The 16,068-nt window shown below is 39.2% G+C and overlaps 1 protein-coding gene across 1 annotated transcript in view; it reads right to left on the bottom strand.

Moving 5' to 3' along the window:
- The window catches only part of CEP295 (centrosomal protein 295), a 51,801-nt gene that overhangs the window by 23,532 nt on the left and 12,201 nt on the right, over window positions 1-16,068 (bottom strand). The window contains 7 exon segments of the mRNA XM_021062639.1: window positions 1,373-1,476; window positions 1,630-1,722; window positions 5,565-5,786; window positions 7,778-7,945; window positions 8,734-8,917; window positions 12,692-12,832; window positions 15,165-15,260. Of these exon segments, the coding sequence (XP_020918298.1) occupies window positions 1,373-1,476; window positions 1,630-1,722; window positions 5,565-5,786; window positions 7,778-7,945; window positions 8,734-8,917; window positions 12,692-12,832; window positions 15,165-15,260 (1,008 nt within the window).

Below are 16,068 nucleotides of genomic sequence, written 5' to 3'. Positions count from 1 at the left end.
TATCAAGGCCTCCCACAACACTCTGATTTCTCAGGCATGCTCATAAAAGGGTGCAGTTATCTAGAAGCCAAATAATAGCACAGTGAACAACACTCTGTCTTTACCGTCAGGCATGAAACAGATGGGAAGACAAAGGCAGAGGGAAGACACATAAAATTGTATGTGTCACAACTCTAAGATTATACCCCCACCCATCCAAGAAATAAGAACATATGTTAGAGTAACGGCAAGGTTCATGAGGGCAGGGACTAGTCTTTCTGGTTGCCTGCTAAACCCGACGTCTACTCGTCCTTAGAACACAGATAATAAACATTTACTGAATAAACAGAAAAGGGAATATATGTGAAGTTTTATTAAGAGGAACACTTTCACTAGCAATAACGAAGAATGAGCTTGTTTTCAAAATAAACTATGTCTCGGTATGGCATTACCTGTTCCTAATCAGGCAAAAGCGGCTACAGCTGAGTTCCTGTCGCCTCTTCCTTCCTCTCCCTCACTCACAGGAGCCACTGAATTTCACCAGTTAGTTGTTTACACTATTAGCATAGTAGTTACTAGCTACATGTAACTACTACAGTTTAAATCAATCCAAAACAAACAAAATTTAAAATTCAGCTCCTATAAATATATTTAATATATTTCAATATTCAACAGCCCATGCAGCTAGCAGCTAGCATACTGGACAGAGACATGGAACATTTCTAGTACTGCGGAAAGTTCTATTGGACAATACTGCTTTAGAATACTGATTGGGAAACATTTATTTGAGAAGAAATACTCGCTCATAGAACTGTCACTTGCCAGCTGTTCTTTTTATAAAACTATGACTATAAACTGACTGGCTTAGTAATACTTAGCCTCTTTCAAGGTAACTTGTGTTAAGAAAATCTTTCATTAAAGTAGAAGGAACCAATATTCTAGTTACGGAAGATAAATTTTAAATTTTTCTCCTGAAATACTATTTTTCAAAAAACTTTGGGGATTATGGAGTCCAGCTGAATGTTTAATATTATGACAGGCACTCATTATTCAACATATATTTTTTGAGTACTTACTGTATCTAAGGCTTTGTACCAGAAACTATGTAGGACAAATGAAATTTTAAAAAAGACAGTCTTGCCTTTAAAAAAACTGATAAATTTTATAGGGAAGATATTTACATACCAGAGTACAAAATACAAAGCAGAACACAATATGGGTCATGTGAGCACTACAACTGAAGATAAAGTGCTTTCTGTAAAATGAATGTGTCAGACAAGGTAGAAGAAATGGTATCAAAAGTAGCCAGATGTTAAGACAAATTTCACTGGTCAAACAAAACTATAGTACCTAGGGAAGAAAGAAACCTTTAAAAATAAACATTTCAAATTACCTGTCTCTGCCTTGCTGCCATTCTAATTCTGGCTGCTTCTTCATGAGGATGAAGTAGAACTGAACTCTGAGCTACAGCTGTGATAGGCCGAGTTTCATTCACTTCTAAAAGAATCCCCAAAGCAAAAATGAGTTTCAATAATTCAGAATTTGATATCACTGTAATGCCCTCTTTTCATTTTTTACGTTTAATTTTATTAGGAAAAATATCTGAAGAGTTAAGCAAGTTTAATTTGAGGATGTGATAAAAAGAAATACCTTGTTCCTTTTCAGAGTCTGTATTAGAAGTAAGTGGTTTATCTTCACTAGTAAGTGGTCCAGAGTCAACCGTAAGCATGTCACTTTCAACAACTGTAATAGATATATTATGAACATATTACCACCATCAAACTTAAAAGTGAACAACATAATAAAAAAATCTACATTCGGATTAACAATTCAATCTTGGTCCACCAGAATGTCTTCTGTAATTAAGATCCAGCTACCTTCCAGACCACATACTTTATCCAGTAAACTTAGGCCTAATATAAGAAGATAAATGTTAAGACTAAAATTGTAAACGAAAAGGAAAAATGAAGGAAAAGTGACTTAAAAGGTAGGCTGACAGAGTTTCAAACACAATGGGAAGCATGAAAAGAATACGCAAGGCACAAAGTGTAAAAAAGGAAGCTAAAGAAAATAGCTTTTTAGGGCCACACTTGCGGCATACAGAAATTCCCAGGCTAGGGACTGAATCAGAACTACAGCGGCCAGTCTACACCACAGCCACAGGAACGCAGGAGCCAAGCCATGTTTGTGACCCACACCACAGCTCAGGTCAATGCCAGATTCTTAACCCACTGAGCGAGGCCAGGGACTGAACCTGCATCCTCATGGATCCTAGCAGGGTTTGTTATCACTGAGCCACGTCAGGAACTCCTAAATATATTCCTGACATATTTATTTATTTCTTTAAATTTTATAATGATTTTTATTTTTTCCATTAGAACTGGTTTACAGTGTTCTGTCAATTTTCTACTCTACAGCAAGGTGACCCAGTTACACATACATGTATACATTCTTTTTTCTCACATTATCATGCCATCATAAGTGACTAGATATAGTTCCCAGTGTTATACAGCAGGATCTCATTGCTCATTCATTCCAAAGGCAATAGTTTCAATCTATGAACCCCAAACTCCCAATCCATCCCACTCCCTCCCTCTTCCCCTTGGCAACCACAAGTCTGTTCTCCAAGCCCACGAGTTTCTTTTCTGTGGAAAGGTTCATTTGTGCCATATATTAGATTCTCGATATAAGTGATATCATATGGTGTTTTTCTTTCTCTTTCTGACTTACTTCACTCAGGATGAGAGTTTCTAGTTCCATCCATGTTGCTGCAAATGGCATTATTTCATTCTTTTTTATGGCTGAGTAGTATTCCATTGTGTGTGTGTGTGTGTGTGTGTGTGTGTGTGTGTGTATCACATCTTCCAAATCCAATCATCTGTCAATGGACATTTAGGTTGTTTCCATGTCTTGGCAACTGAATAGTGCGGCAATGAACATGCGGGTGTATGTGTCTTTTTCAAGGAAAGTTTTGTCCAGACATATGCCCAAGAGTGGGATCACTGGGTCATATGCTCAGATACACTTGCGTTCTTAGAAATTTTTCTGGCTCACCCACATGCACACAAAGGACCAGCAATTGCAAAGACCATGTGATTTATATTTGCTGTGTCTGAGGAACAGTGAGAAAGCCGATACCTATGGCGCAGTGGTTGGGGAGGAATACGTGGTAGAAAATGAAGCCAGAGAAATGAGGGTGAGAGGAGTAGTGGGGAGGGGTGTGTGCACAGATCGTGTAAAGCTTTAATGCCACTGTAATCACTTCGGTTTTCACCGAGGAAAATCACTAATTGTTGACAGGATCCCCTGAGAGGAATGACATGAGCTAATGTGTTTTAACAGGATGATTCTGTAAATAGACTATGGCAGGAAGGAACAAAAGTGTGGACAGAAGACCAGTTAGAAGGCTACTGCAAGAATCTACACTAGAGAATGAACACCACTTAAACCAGGATGGTAGGTGGTTGAGAAATGATGGTGCTCTGGATACATTTTGAGGGAAGGACCAACAGGATTTTTGCTGATGGTTTGGATGTAGGACATAGAAGAAAGGAACAAGAATGACAAGCTTTTTGGCTTAAGCAAGAGAACTTTATTGCCACTTATTGAAATGTTGACGATTATAGGAAAAGCAGGTATAGGGTTGGAGGAGATATCAAGAATTCAGTTCCAGGAGTTCCCATTGCAGTGCAGCGGAAATGAATCTGACTAGTATCCATGAGGATGCAGGTTCCATCCCTGGCCTTGCTCAGTGGGTTGGGGACCTAGAGTTACTGTCAGCTGTAGTGTAGGTCACAGACACAGTTCAGCCTCAATTGCTGTGGCTGTGGCAGAGGCCGGCCACTGTAGCTCCAATTCAACCCCTAGCCTGGGAACTTTCATATGCCGTGAGTGCGGCCCTATAAAGAAAAAAAGAATTCAGTTCTCGAGAAGTTTAAGATGTGATATACAAGGCAAGACGTCAAACAGAGATAAGTGGGGTTCAAAGAAGAGGCCAAGCCTAAGAAGACATACTTGGAAGTTATCAGTATATGGATGGTAATATAAAAGTCCAGACATTAGAGATCAACTGGGAAGTATTAACACAAAGAGATAAGATCTGAGAAACAAGTTCTGGGGACAATAACTAGTGGTTGTAGAGATGAGAATATGAAGCAAAGAAAACCATGAAGGAGGAGTCAATGAGGTAGGAAAACCGAAAGAAGGTGGTGTCAAGAGATCAAGTGAAGAAAATATTTCCAGAAGGTGTCCTGTTATACTAGGATTAAATCCAAAATTTAAATACGAACAAGTCACTTCTTTCAGAAGCCTGACAGCAAAACATTTCCATACAATCCAATTACATTTTTTAAAAAAATCCAGAAGATAAAACTAAGAAAAAAAAAATCAAATTCTCATTTGTGAGTATATAATTCAAAGGAATACTACTGGTTTGATCTCTTAACTTTTAGAATTATCTTTTTTGTTTATTTGTTTGTTTTGTCTTTTTAGGGCCACACCTGAAGCATATGGAGGTTTCCAGGCTGGGGGTCCAACTGGAGCTGTAGCCGCCAGCCTATGCCAGAGCCACAGCAACGCAGGATCCAAGCTGCATCTGGGACCTACTCCACAGCTCACGGCAACACTGGATCCTTAACCCAATGAGAGGCCAGGGATCGAACCCGCGTCCTCATGGGTGGTAGTTGGGTTCACTAACTGCTGAGCCATGACGAGAGCTCCTAGAAATATCTTTTGTTTTGTCCTTTTTTTTGCCTACACCTGCAGTACATGGAAGTTCCTAGGCTAGGGATCAAACCTAAGCCATGGCCATGACAATGCCAAGTCCTTAGCCCACTGAGTCACTGGGGAACTCCTAGAAATAAATAGCCTATTTATCGACCAAAAACATTTCTTTAAAATTAACAAATAGGAGTTCCTATTGTGGCTCAGCCGGTTAAGAATCTGACTAGTATCCTGGAGGACACAGGTTTGATCCCTGGCCTTGCTCAGCGGGTTAAAGATCTGGCGTTGCTGTGGCTTTGGCACAGGTTGGCAGCTGCAGCTAATTCAACCCCTAGCCTGGGAACTTCCATATGCCACAGGTGCAGCCATAAAAAGAAAAAAAAAGTTAATAAAAAAATAAATAAAGAAACAAAATCTCTGATGTGAATGTAAAATAAACACACAATACACTCTAATGCTATTAACACGTTCATATCCTTTGATTAAGGAATCCTTTTCTTTGTTCCTAAGATTATAAAGACGTGCACAAAGACTTTGCTAAAAGGATGTTCACTGCAACACAAGAAATAACAAGAAAAATTAGAAACAGCTTAAATGTCTCTCAGTAGGGAACTGGTTAGTTCTGATTCATCAGTTTCATTGGAATATATACATATTTTCATTCATTCATAGGTGTGTGTGTGTATGAATAATTCTACTACTCTATAAGCACCTTGGAAGGAGATTCACTGAGGTTTCTAACATTTACTGCATTTAAGTAGCAGCATTATGGGCTTTACAACATGTTCTTTCTTTTGATTTGTATTATTTGATTTTTCAGAAATGAGCATGCTTTTAAAGAACTTAGAATTATAGAGAACTACCTTGTTCCTGCCCAGAGGATAATGTTCCGTCTTCGCTCACAGTTGCTCCTGTTTCAATTGTCAGAGCTTTACTTTCAGTTTCACTAACAGTTGTAATCATTTCACTTTCCTCCTCAGACATGGATTTAATTGTCCAGAGAGATTTTTGGCTTCGGATCTTATTTAACAATTTTTTAAAAAGAATTTTTGAAGGAATCTGGTGGGTTTTCATTGCCACAGGAACTAAAAGGAAAAAAAAAAAAAACTTATTCAGCAGCTATTATATTTTTAAAATTTTAATTTTATTATTATTATTATTATTATTATTTTGCTTTTTAGGGCTGAACCCGTGGCATATGGAGATTCCCAGGCTAGGATTCAAATCAGAGCAACAGCTGCCAGCCTACACCACAGCCACAGCAAGGCGGGATCCGAGCAGCGTCTGCAACCTATACCACCACTCATGGCAACGCCGCATCCTTAACCCACTGAGCAAGACCAGGGATCAAACCCGCAACCTCATGGTTCTTAGTCAAATTCGTTTCCACTGCACCACAACAGGAACTCCTCAGCATCTATTATATACCAGGTAAATTATTCTACTTTTACACTTAGTTACCACAACAGTCACTGGTTAAAATCAGTAATTTTTTCAACTTAAATAAATTCACCAAAATTCAACTACAGCTGACCCTTGAACAACGTGCATTTGAACAGCACATGTCCACTTATTTGGGGATTTTTCCTAATAAATACGTACCATAGTACTACATGATCCAGGCTGCCTGAATCCACAAATGTGGACCATCAGACACGGAGGACCGAGTGTAATTTATAAGCAGACTTTCAAATGCACGGAGAGTTGGCACACCTAACCCCTCAGTGTCTATGGGTCAACTCTATTTTTCAATAAAAGGCATGCAACATAAACTTCAAGCTTAAAAATGTACCAAGAAGATGTTTATTCTGCTTGCTAAATGATGACAGAAGGCATCTCTCTGAATTAATGTGTGGGTAAGACTAACATTCAAAATATGTGCTGTAAAGTTTGCAAGAAAATAAAAGATTCTGCAGAGGCCAGAATGAAGTTTAAAGGGGAATTCAGGGCAAGTGAGGCCTGAAACTATTTTCTGATGTTTATGCCAAACCACAGTAACCTTATACTTTGGACAGCAGTGTGGGCACAGGAGACAGGGATAAAGCCTAGAGTCCTTACAAGGAGTCTAAGAGGAGACCTACATAAAAATTGGAATCCCAAAGGGCTACTTATCCAGTGTAGGGTGAAGATGAAAAGAAAGACTGAGTGGTTTTGAACAAAGACAATACTCATAGGTATGGGGAAAAAAGAGGTCAAAATGAAGAGTTGGTCTCTAAGAAGATGTGGGGTAAAAGAGACACCTTTATCTTTTGAGAGGTACTTTTCATGGCGCTGGTGTGGGATAAGGTTTCAGTAGGCAAGAGAAGATGATAAATTTATTGTTAGACATTGAGTTTAAATACCTGTTTGACAGCTAAGTGAAAAAGTTCAGAATGGTGGATACAGAGATGACGTTTAAAAGAGATCTTAGTTTGTGCTATTCATCACTGTACATGAAGTGCCTCGCAATAATTAACACAATAGGATCTCTTCAAGTGATGTGATCAAAGTAAAAAAACAGCTACATTCAAATGAATTTAAAATTGAGCATCTGACTTAACCTAAAAATCTTCAGACTATAAGCATATACAAATAAAATAACATTCCTCCTGGAGTTCCCGTGGTGGCTCAGTGGTTAACGAATCCAACTAGGAACCATGAGGTTGCGGGTTTGATCCCTGGCCTTGTTCAGTGGGTTAAGGATCTGGCGTTGCCATGAGCTGTGGTGTAGGTTGCAGACGCGGCTCGGATCCCTCCTTGCTGTGGCTCTGGTGTAGGCCAGCAGCTATGGCTCCAATTCGACCCCTAGCCTAGGAACCTCCACATGCAGCGAGATAGGCCCAAGAAATGGCAAAAAAAAAAAAAAAAAACCAAAAAGACAAAAAACATTCCTCCTATGTATATGGAAAAGGATTTTTAGTGACAGAAATCTGAAAACAATTTCTTCCTCCCAATACTCCCATTAAATTAGTCATTGCTTGCTCTTAAAAAAACAAACTTTCCTAACTGTTGGCAAACGATTAGCATTTTTTTCTATGAAATACAGCAATATTTCAAATACACAGTTTAAACCCATGTTCAGCTCAGGAGTTTTTACCGTCTGCTTCACTAGAACATATTGTTTCAGCTTTTGTCACTGGAATATTTTCAGTCTCTGCTGAACTTCCTTGTTCCATTGAGAGGTCCAGTTCTTCATCTTGAATCTGATCAGTCACAACGGGCAAAGGCTCTGGTTCAAGGTGCAAAATCAGGTTTCCTTTCACTTCTCAATAAAGAAATAAAGAGACATGTTTACATTCCAAAACAAGCATAAGATTTTAACTCGATTTTTTTTTTTTTTTTTGGGGGGTCTTTTTTGCCTTTTCTAGGGCTGCTCCTGCGGCAGATGGAGATTCCCAGGCTAGGGGTCGAATCGGAGCTGTAGCTGCCGGCCTACGCCAGAGCCACAGCCATGCGGGATCCAAGTCGCGTCTGTGACCTACACCACAGCAACACCGGATCCTTAACCCACTGAGCGAGGCCAGGGATCGAACCTGCAACCTCATGGTTCCTAGTCAGATTTGTTAACCACTGTGCCACGACAGGAACTCTGATTTTAACTTGAGATTTTAACTTGAGCGTAAGATTTTAAGGACCATCAGTTTCTAAGTCTAAAATATGAGACCCTCTTTCAAACTGAGAACTCTTTTCATTTATTTTTTGTTTGTTTGTCTTTTTAGGGTCGAACTCTCGGCATATGGAAGTTCCCAGGCTAGGGGTCAAATTGGAACTTCAGCAGCTGGCCTACACCACAGCCATAGCAACATGGCATCTGAACTGCGTCTGCCACCTACACACAGCTCACGGCAACGCCGGATCCTTAACTCACTGAGCAAGGCCAGGGAACGAACCCACATCCTCATGGATACTAGTCGGGTTCATTACTGCTGAGCCATGACGGGAACTCCAAAACTAAGAACTCATTCCAAAATAAAGACTGCTTCATCAAGACAAATGTATTTCCCCACCAAAACATTTAAAAGCATTTTTGAAAGTGTACTGAAAATATCTTACTTCTGTCTGCATTGTACATGTCTTCAAAGGCAAATTCCAGCTCTCTCTGCCAGTCTTCTTTCATCTCATTGCGTTTGTATGGAAGTTCAACTAGATGTGGTGGCATTCGTGCTACTGTCTGTCTCCTGCGTGCCAGGTCCTCTTGCTGTAGCTGTTTGAGTTCTTTCATTAGTTTCTCCTGATTCTTCAAGAATAAAGACAATTAATTAACAACTGATCACAAACTTTGGCTAGAACATTAATAGTGAGGGAAAGTGGAGAAATCATGAAGAATAGGGACTGGAGTTCCCTCTACACTTTGTTCAAATGTAAGAAGACAGTGATTAGAGCTGGCTTTCCGTATCTGTGGTTCCCGCACAACCGTGGATTCCACTAACCGTGGCCCACGCAGTACCATAGTACATGCTACTGAAAAATATGCAGGTATCAGTGGACTCACACAGCTCAAACCCATGTGGTTCAAGGGTCAACTGTATTACGCAGTCAGTACTAGGAGAAGATGGTTCTGGTTAGGCCACAAAGCTTCAAAAGTGTCTGCCAGGCACAGATCTTCTTTGGGAAGTCATGAAGCTACCTTCAACGTAAGCTGCCACAGCTCCTGCAATGTACTTTGTTACAGTTCTCCACGTAGCCAGCAGCAGATACCTGTCTCAGGTAGGCACCACGACCCAGAGTGACCATGGCTTAACTTCACACTCTTACGAGTCCCCTAGATTAAAGGGGATCTGTACGCATCTCTTTTAAGCTTAAAGACTCTGGCAAATATGAAAGTTTAAGCGCAATGTTTTAGTGAGGTTATCTAACCTAATTTTGGTGGAGGAGGATAAGGAGAGGGGATAAGGGAAGACCTCTTTCCCCCTGGGATAAGGACTCAGCCAAAGATAAGTGGGTGAAGGAATACAAGTAAGAAATAACAGCTCCAGGAGTTCCCGTCATGGCGCAGTGGTTAACGAATCTGACTAGGAAACATGAGGTTGCGGGTTCGATGCCTGGCCTCACTCAGTGGGTTAAGGAGCTGGCATTGCCGTGAGCTGTGGTGTAGGTTGCAGATGTGGCTCGGATATGGTGTTGCTGTGGCTGTGGTGTAGGCTGGCAGCTACAGCTCTGACTGGACCCCTTGCCTGGGAACCTCCATATGCTGTGGGTGGGGCCCTAAAAAGACAAAAAAAAAAAAAAAAAAAAGAAAGAAATAACAACTCCAGCACAGAAGTATGGAGATGATGGCCTGGGCAGTCAGGGAGAGTACACTGTTTGTTACAGATAGGGTATGGAGGGCAAGGATGCTCAGGGAAAAAAGAGCAAGGTGGAGAGGCAGGTAGAGGCCAAATACAATAGACACTAGCAGGAAAAACGATCCCAGGGCACAACAGGGTCTGAGCAAAAAGGCTCTGTATGGTTTTGCTGACCATTCGTGTGTAAGAGACAGTCTAGAGAAAGGCAGAGAGCCTGTATAGAAAGTTTCTGTCAAGTGATAATACACCACTTATTTGTAAATGTTTTCTCATCTGGATAATACACCACTTATTTGTAAATGTTTTGTCAGGTCCTAAAAGATAATCAAATGGAGTTCCTGTTATAGTGCAGCAGAAATGAATCCGTGAGGATGCAGGTTTGATCCTTGGTCTCACTCAGTGGGTTGGGGATCCAGTGTTGCTGTGAGCTGCAGTGTAGGTCACAGATGTGGCCTGGATGCCACGTTGCTGTAGCTGTGGCGTAGGCTGGCAGCTATAGCTCTGATTCGACCACTAGCCTGGGAACTTCCATATGCCGCAGATGTGGCCCTAAAAAGCAAAAAAAAAATAAATAAATAAATAAATAAAAAATAAAAGAAAGAAAGAAATTGTGAACGAATTCATTGCACTTATATTAAGATTCAAATCATCTCACTAAATTAACTTCAAAATTAGTTGAATAAGCATACTATTTCTGGCTCTACCCGAATTATTTATAACAACTACCATGACCACTGATATTTACTGTGAGCTTATGAAATTCTAGCAACTCTAAGGCCTTTACTAAACTTATTTAACTCTCATAAAACAGATGACGAAACAGAGCTCAGAGGGGTTAGGTATCTTGCCTGTGATCAAAGAGCTAAGTAGTGAAGAAGGGAAGAAAATCCAGGAAGACTGACCCTGGAGTACACTTTTTTTTTGTCTTTTTACCTTTTCTAGGGCCGCTCTCGTGGCATATGGAGGTTCCCAGGCTAGGGGTCCAATCGGAGCTATAGCCACTGGCCTACGCCAGAGCCACAGCAACTCGGGATCCGAGCTGCGTCTGCAACCTACACCACAGCTCAGGGTAACGCCGGATCGTTAACCCACTGAGCAAGGGCAGGGATCGAACCCGCAACCTCACGGTTCCTAGTCGGATTCGTTAACCACTGCGCCACGACGGGAACTCCAACCTGGAGTACACTTTCTTAACCAATAAATACTATGACTTATGGAAGAATGTGCTTAGTTTGCACCTGCTTTTTTCACATGTTTTTTCCCTCAAGTTTAAAACCTTAGATGAAAATTACTGGTAATAATCCAGACATTCTGGATGGAACTAGAGACTCTGAGTGAAATAAGTCAGAACGAGAAAGACAAATACCATATGATATCACTTACATCTGGAATCTAATATATGGCACAAAGGAACCTTTCCACAGAAAAGAAAATCATGGACTTGGAGAATAGACTTGTGGTTACAGAGGGGGAAGGGGAGGGAGTGGGAGCGACTGGGAGCTTGGGGTAAATAGATGCAGGATGTTGCCTTCGGGATGAATCAGCAATGGGATCCTGCTATGTAGCACTGGGAACTCTGTCTAGTCACTTATGATGGAACACGTAATGTGAGAAAAAAGAATGTATACATGTATGTGTAACTGGGTCACCATGCTGTACAGTAGAAAAAAATATATATAAGTAAATGACAAAAAAAAATCCATAGATTCAGTTATTTTAGTCATAAGTTACTCCTAGTTTATTAAAAACTTAAAGGTCATAATACAGGTCAAGCTTTAGAAATGAACTTTTTTTTTTTTGTCTTTTTGCCTTTTCTAGGGCTACTCCCACGGCATATGGAGGCTCCCAGGCTAGGGGTCTAATCAGAGCTGTAGCCGCCAGCCTACACCAGAGCCACAGCAATGAGGGATCTGAGCCAAGTCTGCAACCTATACCACAGCTCACGGCAACGCTGGATCCTTAACCCACTGAGCAAGGCCAGGGATGGAACCTGCAACCTCATGGTTCCTAGTCGGATTCGTTAACCACTGCGCCACAATAAAAACTCCCAGAAATGAACTTTAAGGCATTTAATTCCCACAGAAGTACTTAAAAACCCATTCTTCAGATGAGTGTTTAATCCAAATGCATTAGTCAAATTCAGAAAATAAAATCAGACTTCTAAAAAGATGCATCATTTTTATGCTATGCTTCAAGAATAAACGGAGAACAATAAGCATGACAGAGGTAAAGCCTTAACTCCAAAGCCAATTTTCATGATACATATGTTACAGCTCCGCAACAATCACTTTTTCAAAGCTCCCTGACAGCAAAGGATCATGACTCTACCTTTGAATCAATATTCTGCAAAGCCAACAAGTGCTTTGCTCAATAAATATTTAATGACTCAAATCTTAAAATTTGCAGAGTGCAAATGCATTTCAAATAATTAAATTAGAAAAGTGATTAATTTCTTCTTAGGCTATTTTGGGGCTGATTAAAATATTAAACTTTTAATACATTCATTATTAGTAAAAATTTTAGAAGGAAAGTGAGAACAGTTTATTTACCCAACCTGAATTTGAAACAAGAGGCAAAAGCAAGAGGGAAACCTGATGACATGAATCAGAGACAGTATTTTCCCATTTTTCACATCTCACTCTTTTAAGCCTGCTCACTATTGGTTAGTCCTAAAGTGTCATTGCTAAGGCTATAAGTAGTGGTCACAGCCTGAATTTAATTCTTACTTGAGCCAAATGGATCTTTTTCATTGCCTGGAAGCCCCGTACATGTGCTTTCTCAGACTGTTCCATTCTCTCTTCTGCTGCTTGTTTCTGTAGTTCTTGCAATCTTTTAGCTTCTTCTTCAGCAGCCAAATGAGGATCTGGCTAGCAGTCAATTAATAACATTTTAGACAAACAGAGTCCAAAACAAAGTGATAACTAAAAGACAAAACAACCTTAAAATCGTGTTTTTCTACTTATGAAATCCAATGATAACAAGAGTTATATTTTTAAACACCCATAATCAGCAACAGCATATGTAGGAAAAAAGTCAAATTGTTAGTCTCAAGTTTTACAAGTTGTTCATTTCAAAGCAGAGTACACTATGCTCATCCAAATACATTCCTCCATCATTTTTTGTTAAAAAAAAATTCTATTCCAACAACACTGTTGAAAGGTAAACATTCACAAAGCTAAGTTAAGAAACAACAAACATGGAAGGTCAAGTAAGCCATTTGGGGAGGTACTAAGATTTGTCTTTGGTTTGCATCTTCTACATCAGCCAAAATCTGCTGCTTGGCTTCAGTCTCAGGAATGCCAAATCACCACAATGCCTATGTTAATATAACTTCTGACTTCCTAGAACTTCTGCATAATCAATGATTATGTTGTATAGTAACCCATCATCTCATTAACATAACAGTATTGAACAGGGGGAAGGGGGGACATAACTTGGATTTACTATTCCCAAACATTCACTTTCAAGTATTTATAATCGTTCTAAATGTAACATTAAGTAAAACTTTTTTATATTTTATGTGCTGATATTCTATTAGTCAAGTGAAACAATTATGACCATGAAAGCTATTAACTATATATCTAAAATTATTTAGAACTCTTAAATAATAAGAAAAATAGGTAGAGACAGACAGTTTAATGTATTAAATAAGAAAGTACCCTAGCCAAACAAGTGTATGAAAATATTATATCCCTTTTGAGCTAATATTTATGCAAATCTAAATAACAAAGACTAAATTAAATCAAAATTAGAGTCTCTACAGAATTACTTAGTGTATTAATATGTATAACACTGAATATCAAGAAAATAAAGGGTTAGAGAAAAATTAGGTACATCAAACAAGTTTTATGCTGACTGCTTTACAAGAATGCTTTAGAAGACCATCCCTTAAAAATTTGTGTCAATGCAATTAAAAATTTAAACAAAAATCTGGTTGAAATAATTGTTAATTCCATTTTCAGCATCTAAACTCAGTATGTGAAATTTGCAAAAGCTGCAAATCCCAAGCAAAATTCTTTTCAGAAAACATATTTCTGAAAAATCTTTTCTGTGAATTATAATCTGCAGTGCACAGAACAGTAAGCGACACTACTATACATGCTACTTCTGCATCTTCTCCATCAGCCATACAGACAGAAATCTTTTTAAAGTGCGATAGCATAGTAAGTTGAATTTGTCTGCAGAGTTTTTGGGTCTTACAGCAAACAACAGAGAGAGTCTGATTGGAAAAGTATTTCTAGGAATGAAAAATCCATTTTAACAAGTGCTATGTAACTGTCAGTGACAAAAGAAGCATGATGAAGGGCATGAGTAATTTAGAAATTTCAAGCATGCAAAGCTTTGTTTAGCTGTATATATAGAACATAAATGTAGCACAAAACAAATTTAGAGACTAACTGGCTCTAAGGAGGAATATAGCAGGTCACTTTCATCATCTTCTTAGATCAAAGACAAATTTTATAACATATAAGAGGTTTTAGAACCACTTTATCAAGATATTCAAACAAAATAGAATAGGCAACTTTTATTAAATGTTAAAAGGCTGACTGAACAAAATGAAAATAGCTTATTTGGAGAAAGCAGCTGAAGGAATAACTAAAATGTATTCCAGGAGTGCGAGAACTTTTTACATAATACCTGCTGCAAAGATCCTATTATTCTACTCCACGCAAGATGCTATATTACTGTGCATGTGAAATGAGCTCAGATGCAGACGAAAATGCAGAGATTGGGAGTTCCTATTGTGGCTCAGTGGCTTAAGAGCCCAACACAGTGTCCATGAAGATGAAGGTTCAATCCCTGGCCTCACTCAGTGGGTTAAGGATCCAGAATTGCTGCAAGCGGGGTATATGTTGCAGATGCACCTTGGATCCGGTGTTGCTGTGGCTGTGGCCTAAGTCTGCAGCTGCAGCTCCAATTTGATTCCTAGCCTGGGAACTTCCATATGCCACAGGTGTGACCACAAATAAATAAATATATAAACTATAACCATTTAAGTAGTAAACTCCTTCCATTCATATTAAACATGACATCATAATTCAAAGCATATCTAAATTTTTTTTATCACTATTACCCTAAGACGGTGACAGAGTTTTTCAAGTTCTGATACCTGAGAGCAATCACATAGAACCAAGATATAACTCAATTCAATGAACAGAGAAATAATAAAGTAACTGTCATGAACAAACAGTAAGTCACCTGCTTTGTGTCCACCTCTCTATTCACAAAAGTACGAAGATGATGGTAGGTAGAACTATTGGTTTTCACATTAGGTTGTCTCGTTACTTCCATGTTCTGAAAAATGGAACACAGAAAATAGATTGTTAGGTTAAAAGCATTAATTTTCATTTAAAGCAGGATCCAATGGGGGAAAAAAAAATTTGTATTTTTATTCTTTTTTCATGAGATCAGGTACTGTATTCCCATGAAGGTGGAATTTAGGTTTAAAAGCCAGATTATAGTTCAACAAGAATACTGTATGATCTCATGAGGCACATAAAAGTTCCCAGGCTAGGGGTCGATTGAGAGCTGCAGTTGCTGGCCACAGTCACAGCCATGCAGGATCTGAACTGTGTCTGAGACCTAGATTGCAGCGCACATCAACACTGGATCCTTAACCCACAGAGCGAGGCCAGGGATCGAACCCATGTCCTCATGGATACTAGTTTGGTTCATTTCCACTGGTCCACAACAGGAACTTTTTTTTGTCTTTTTAGGGCCGCACTTGTGGCATATGGAAGTTCCTGAGCTAGGGGTTGAATTTAGCTGGCTGTAGCCTACACTAAACCACAACAGTGTACTATGGATTCTAAGCCTGATCATTCGGTTGTGGTGATTCATGCCCACTGATAAGAGAAAGTTCCCTTTTGTTTAACAGAAATAAACCAATGAATAAATGTAAAAGGATATCAAATACCTATTTGGTGTCAAAGTTATCATCTCCCAGATTAATCAGAAATTAAAAAGAAAAAAAATTATTTTTATAATAGAGAGCTTTTGCAGTCACATAACCAAATCAGATAAATACAGAATATAAGAAACTAGTTTAGAAGTTCCGGAGTTCCCGTCGTGGCGCAGTGGTTAACGAATCCGACTAGGAACC

This window comes from Sus scrofa, chromosome 9 (assembly GCF_000003025.6).
Source record: "Sus scrofa isolate TJ Tabasco breed Duroc chromosome 9, Sscrofa11.1, whole genome shotgun sequence".
In the NCBI taxonomy this organism is placed as follows: Eukaryota; Metazoa; Chordata; class Mammalia; order Artiodactyla; family Suidae; genus Sus; species Sus scrofa.
Note: the sequence above shows the minus strand (reverse complement) of the source record. Positions and strands in the feature narration are given on the sequence as shown.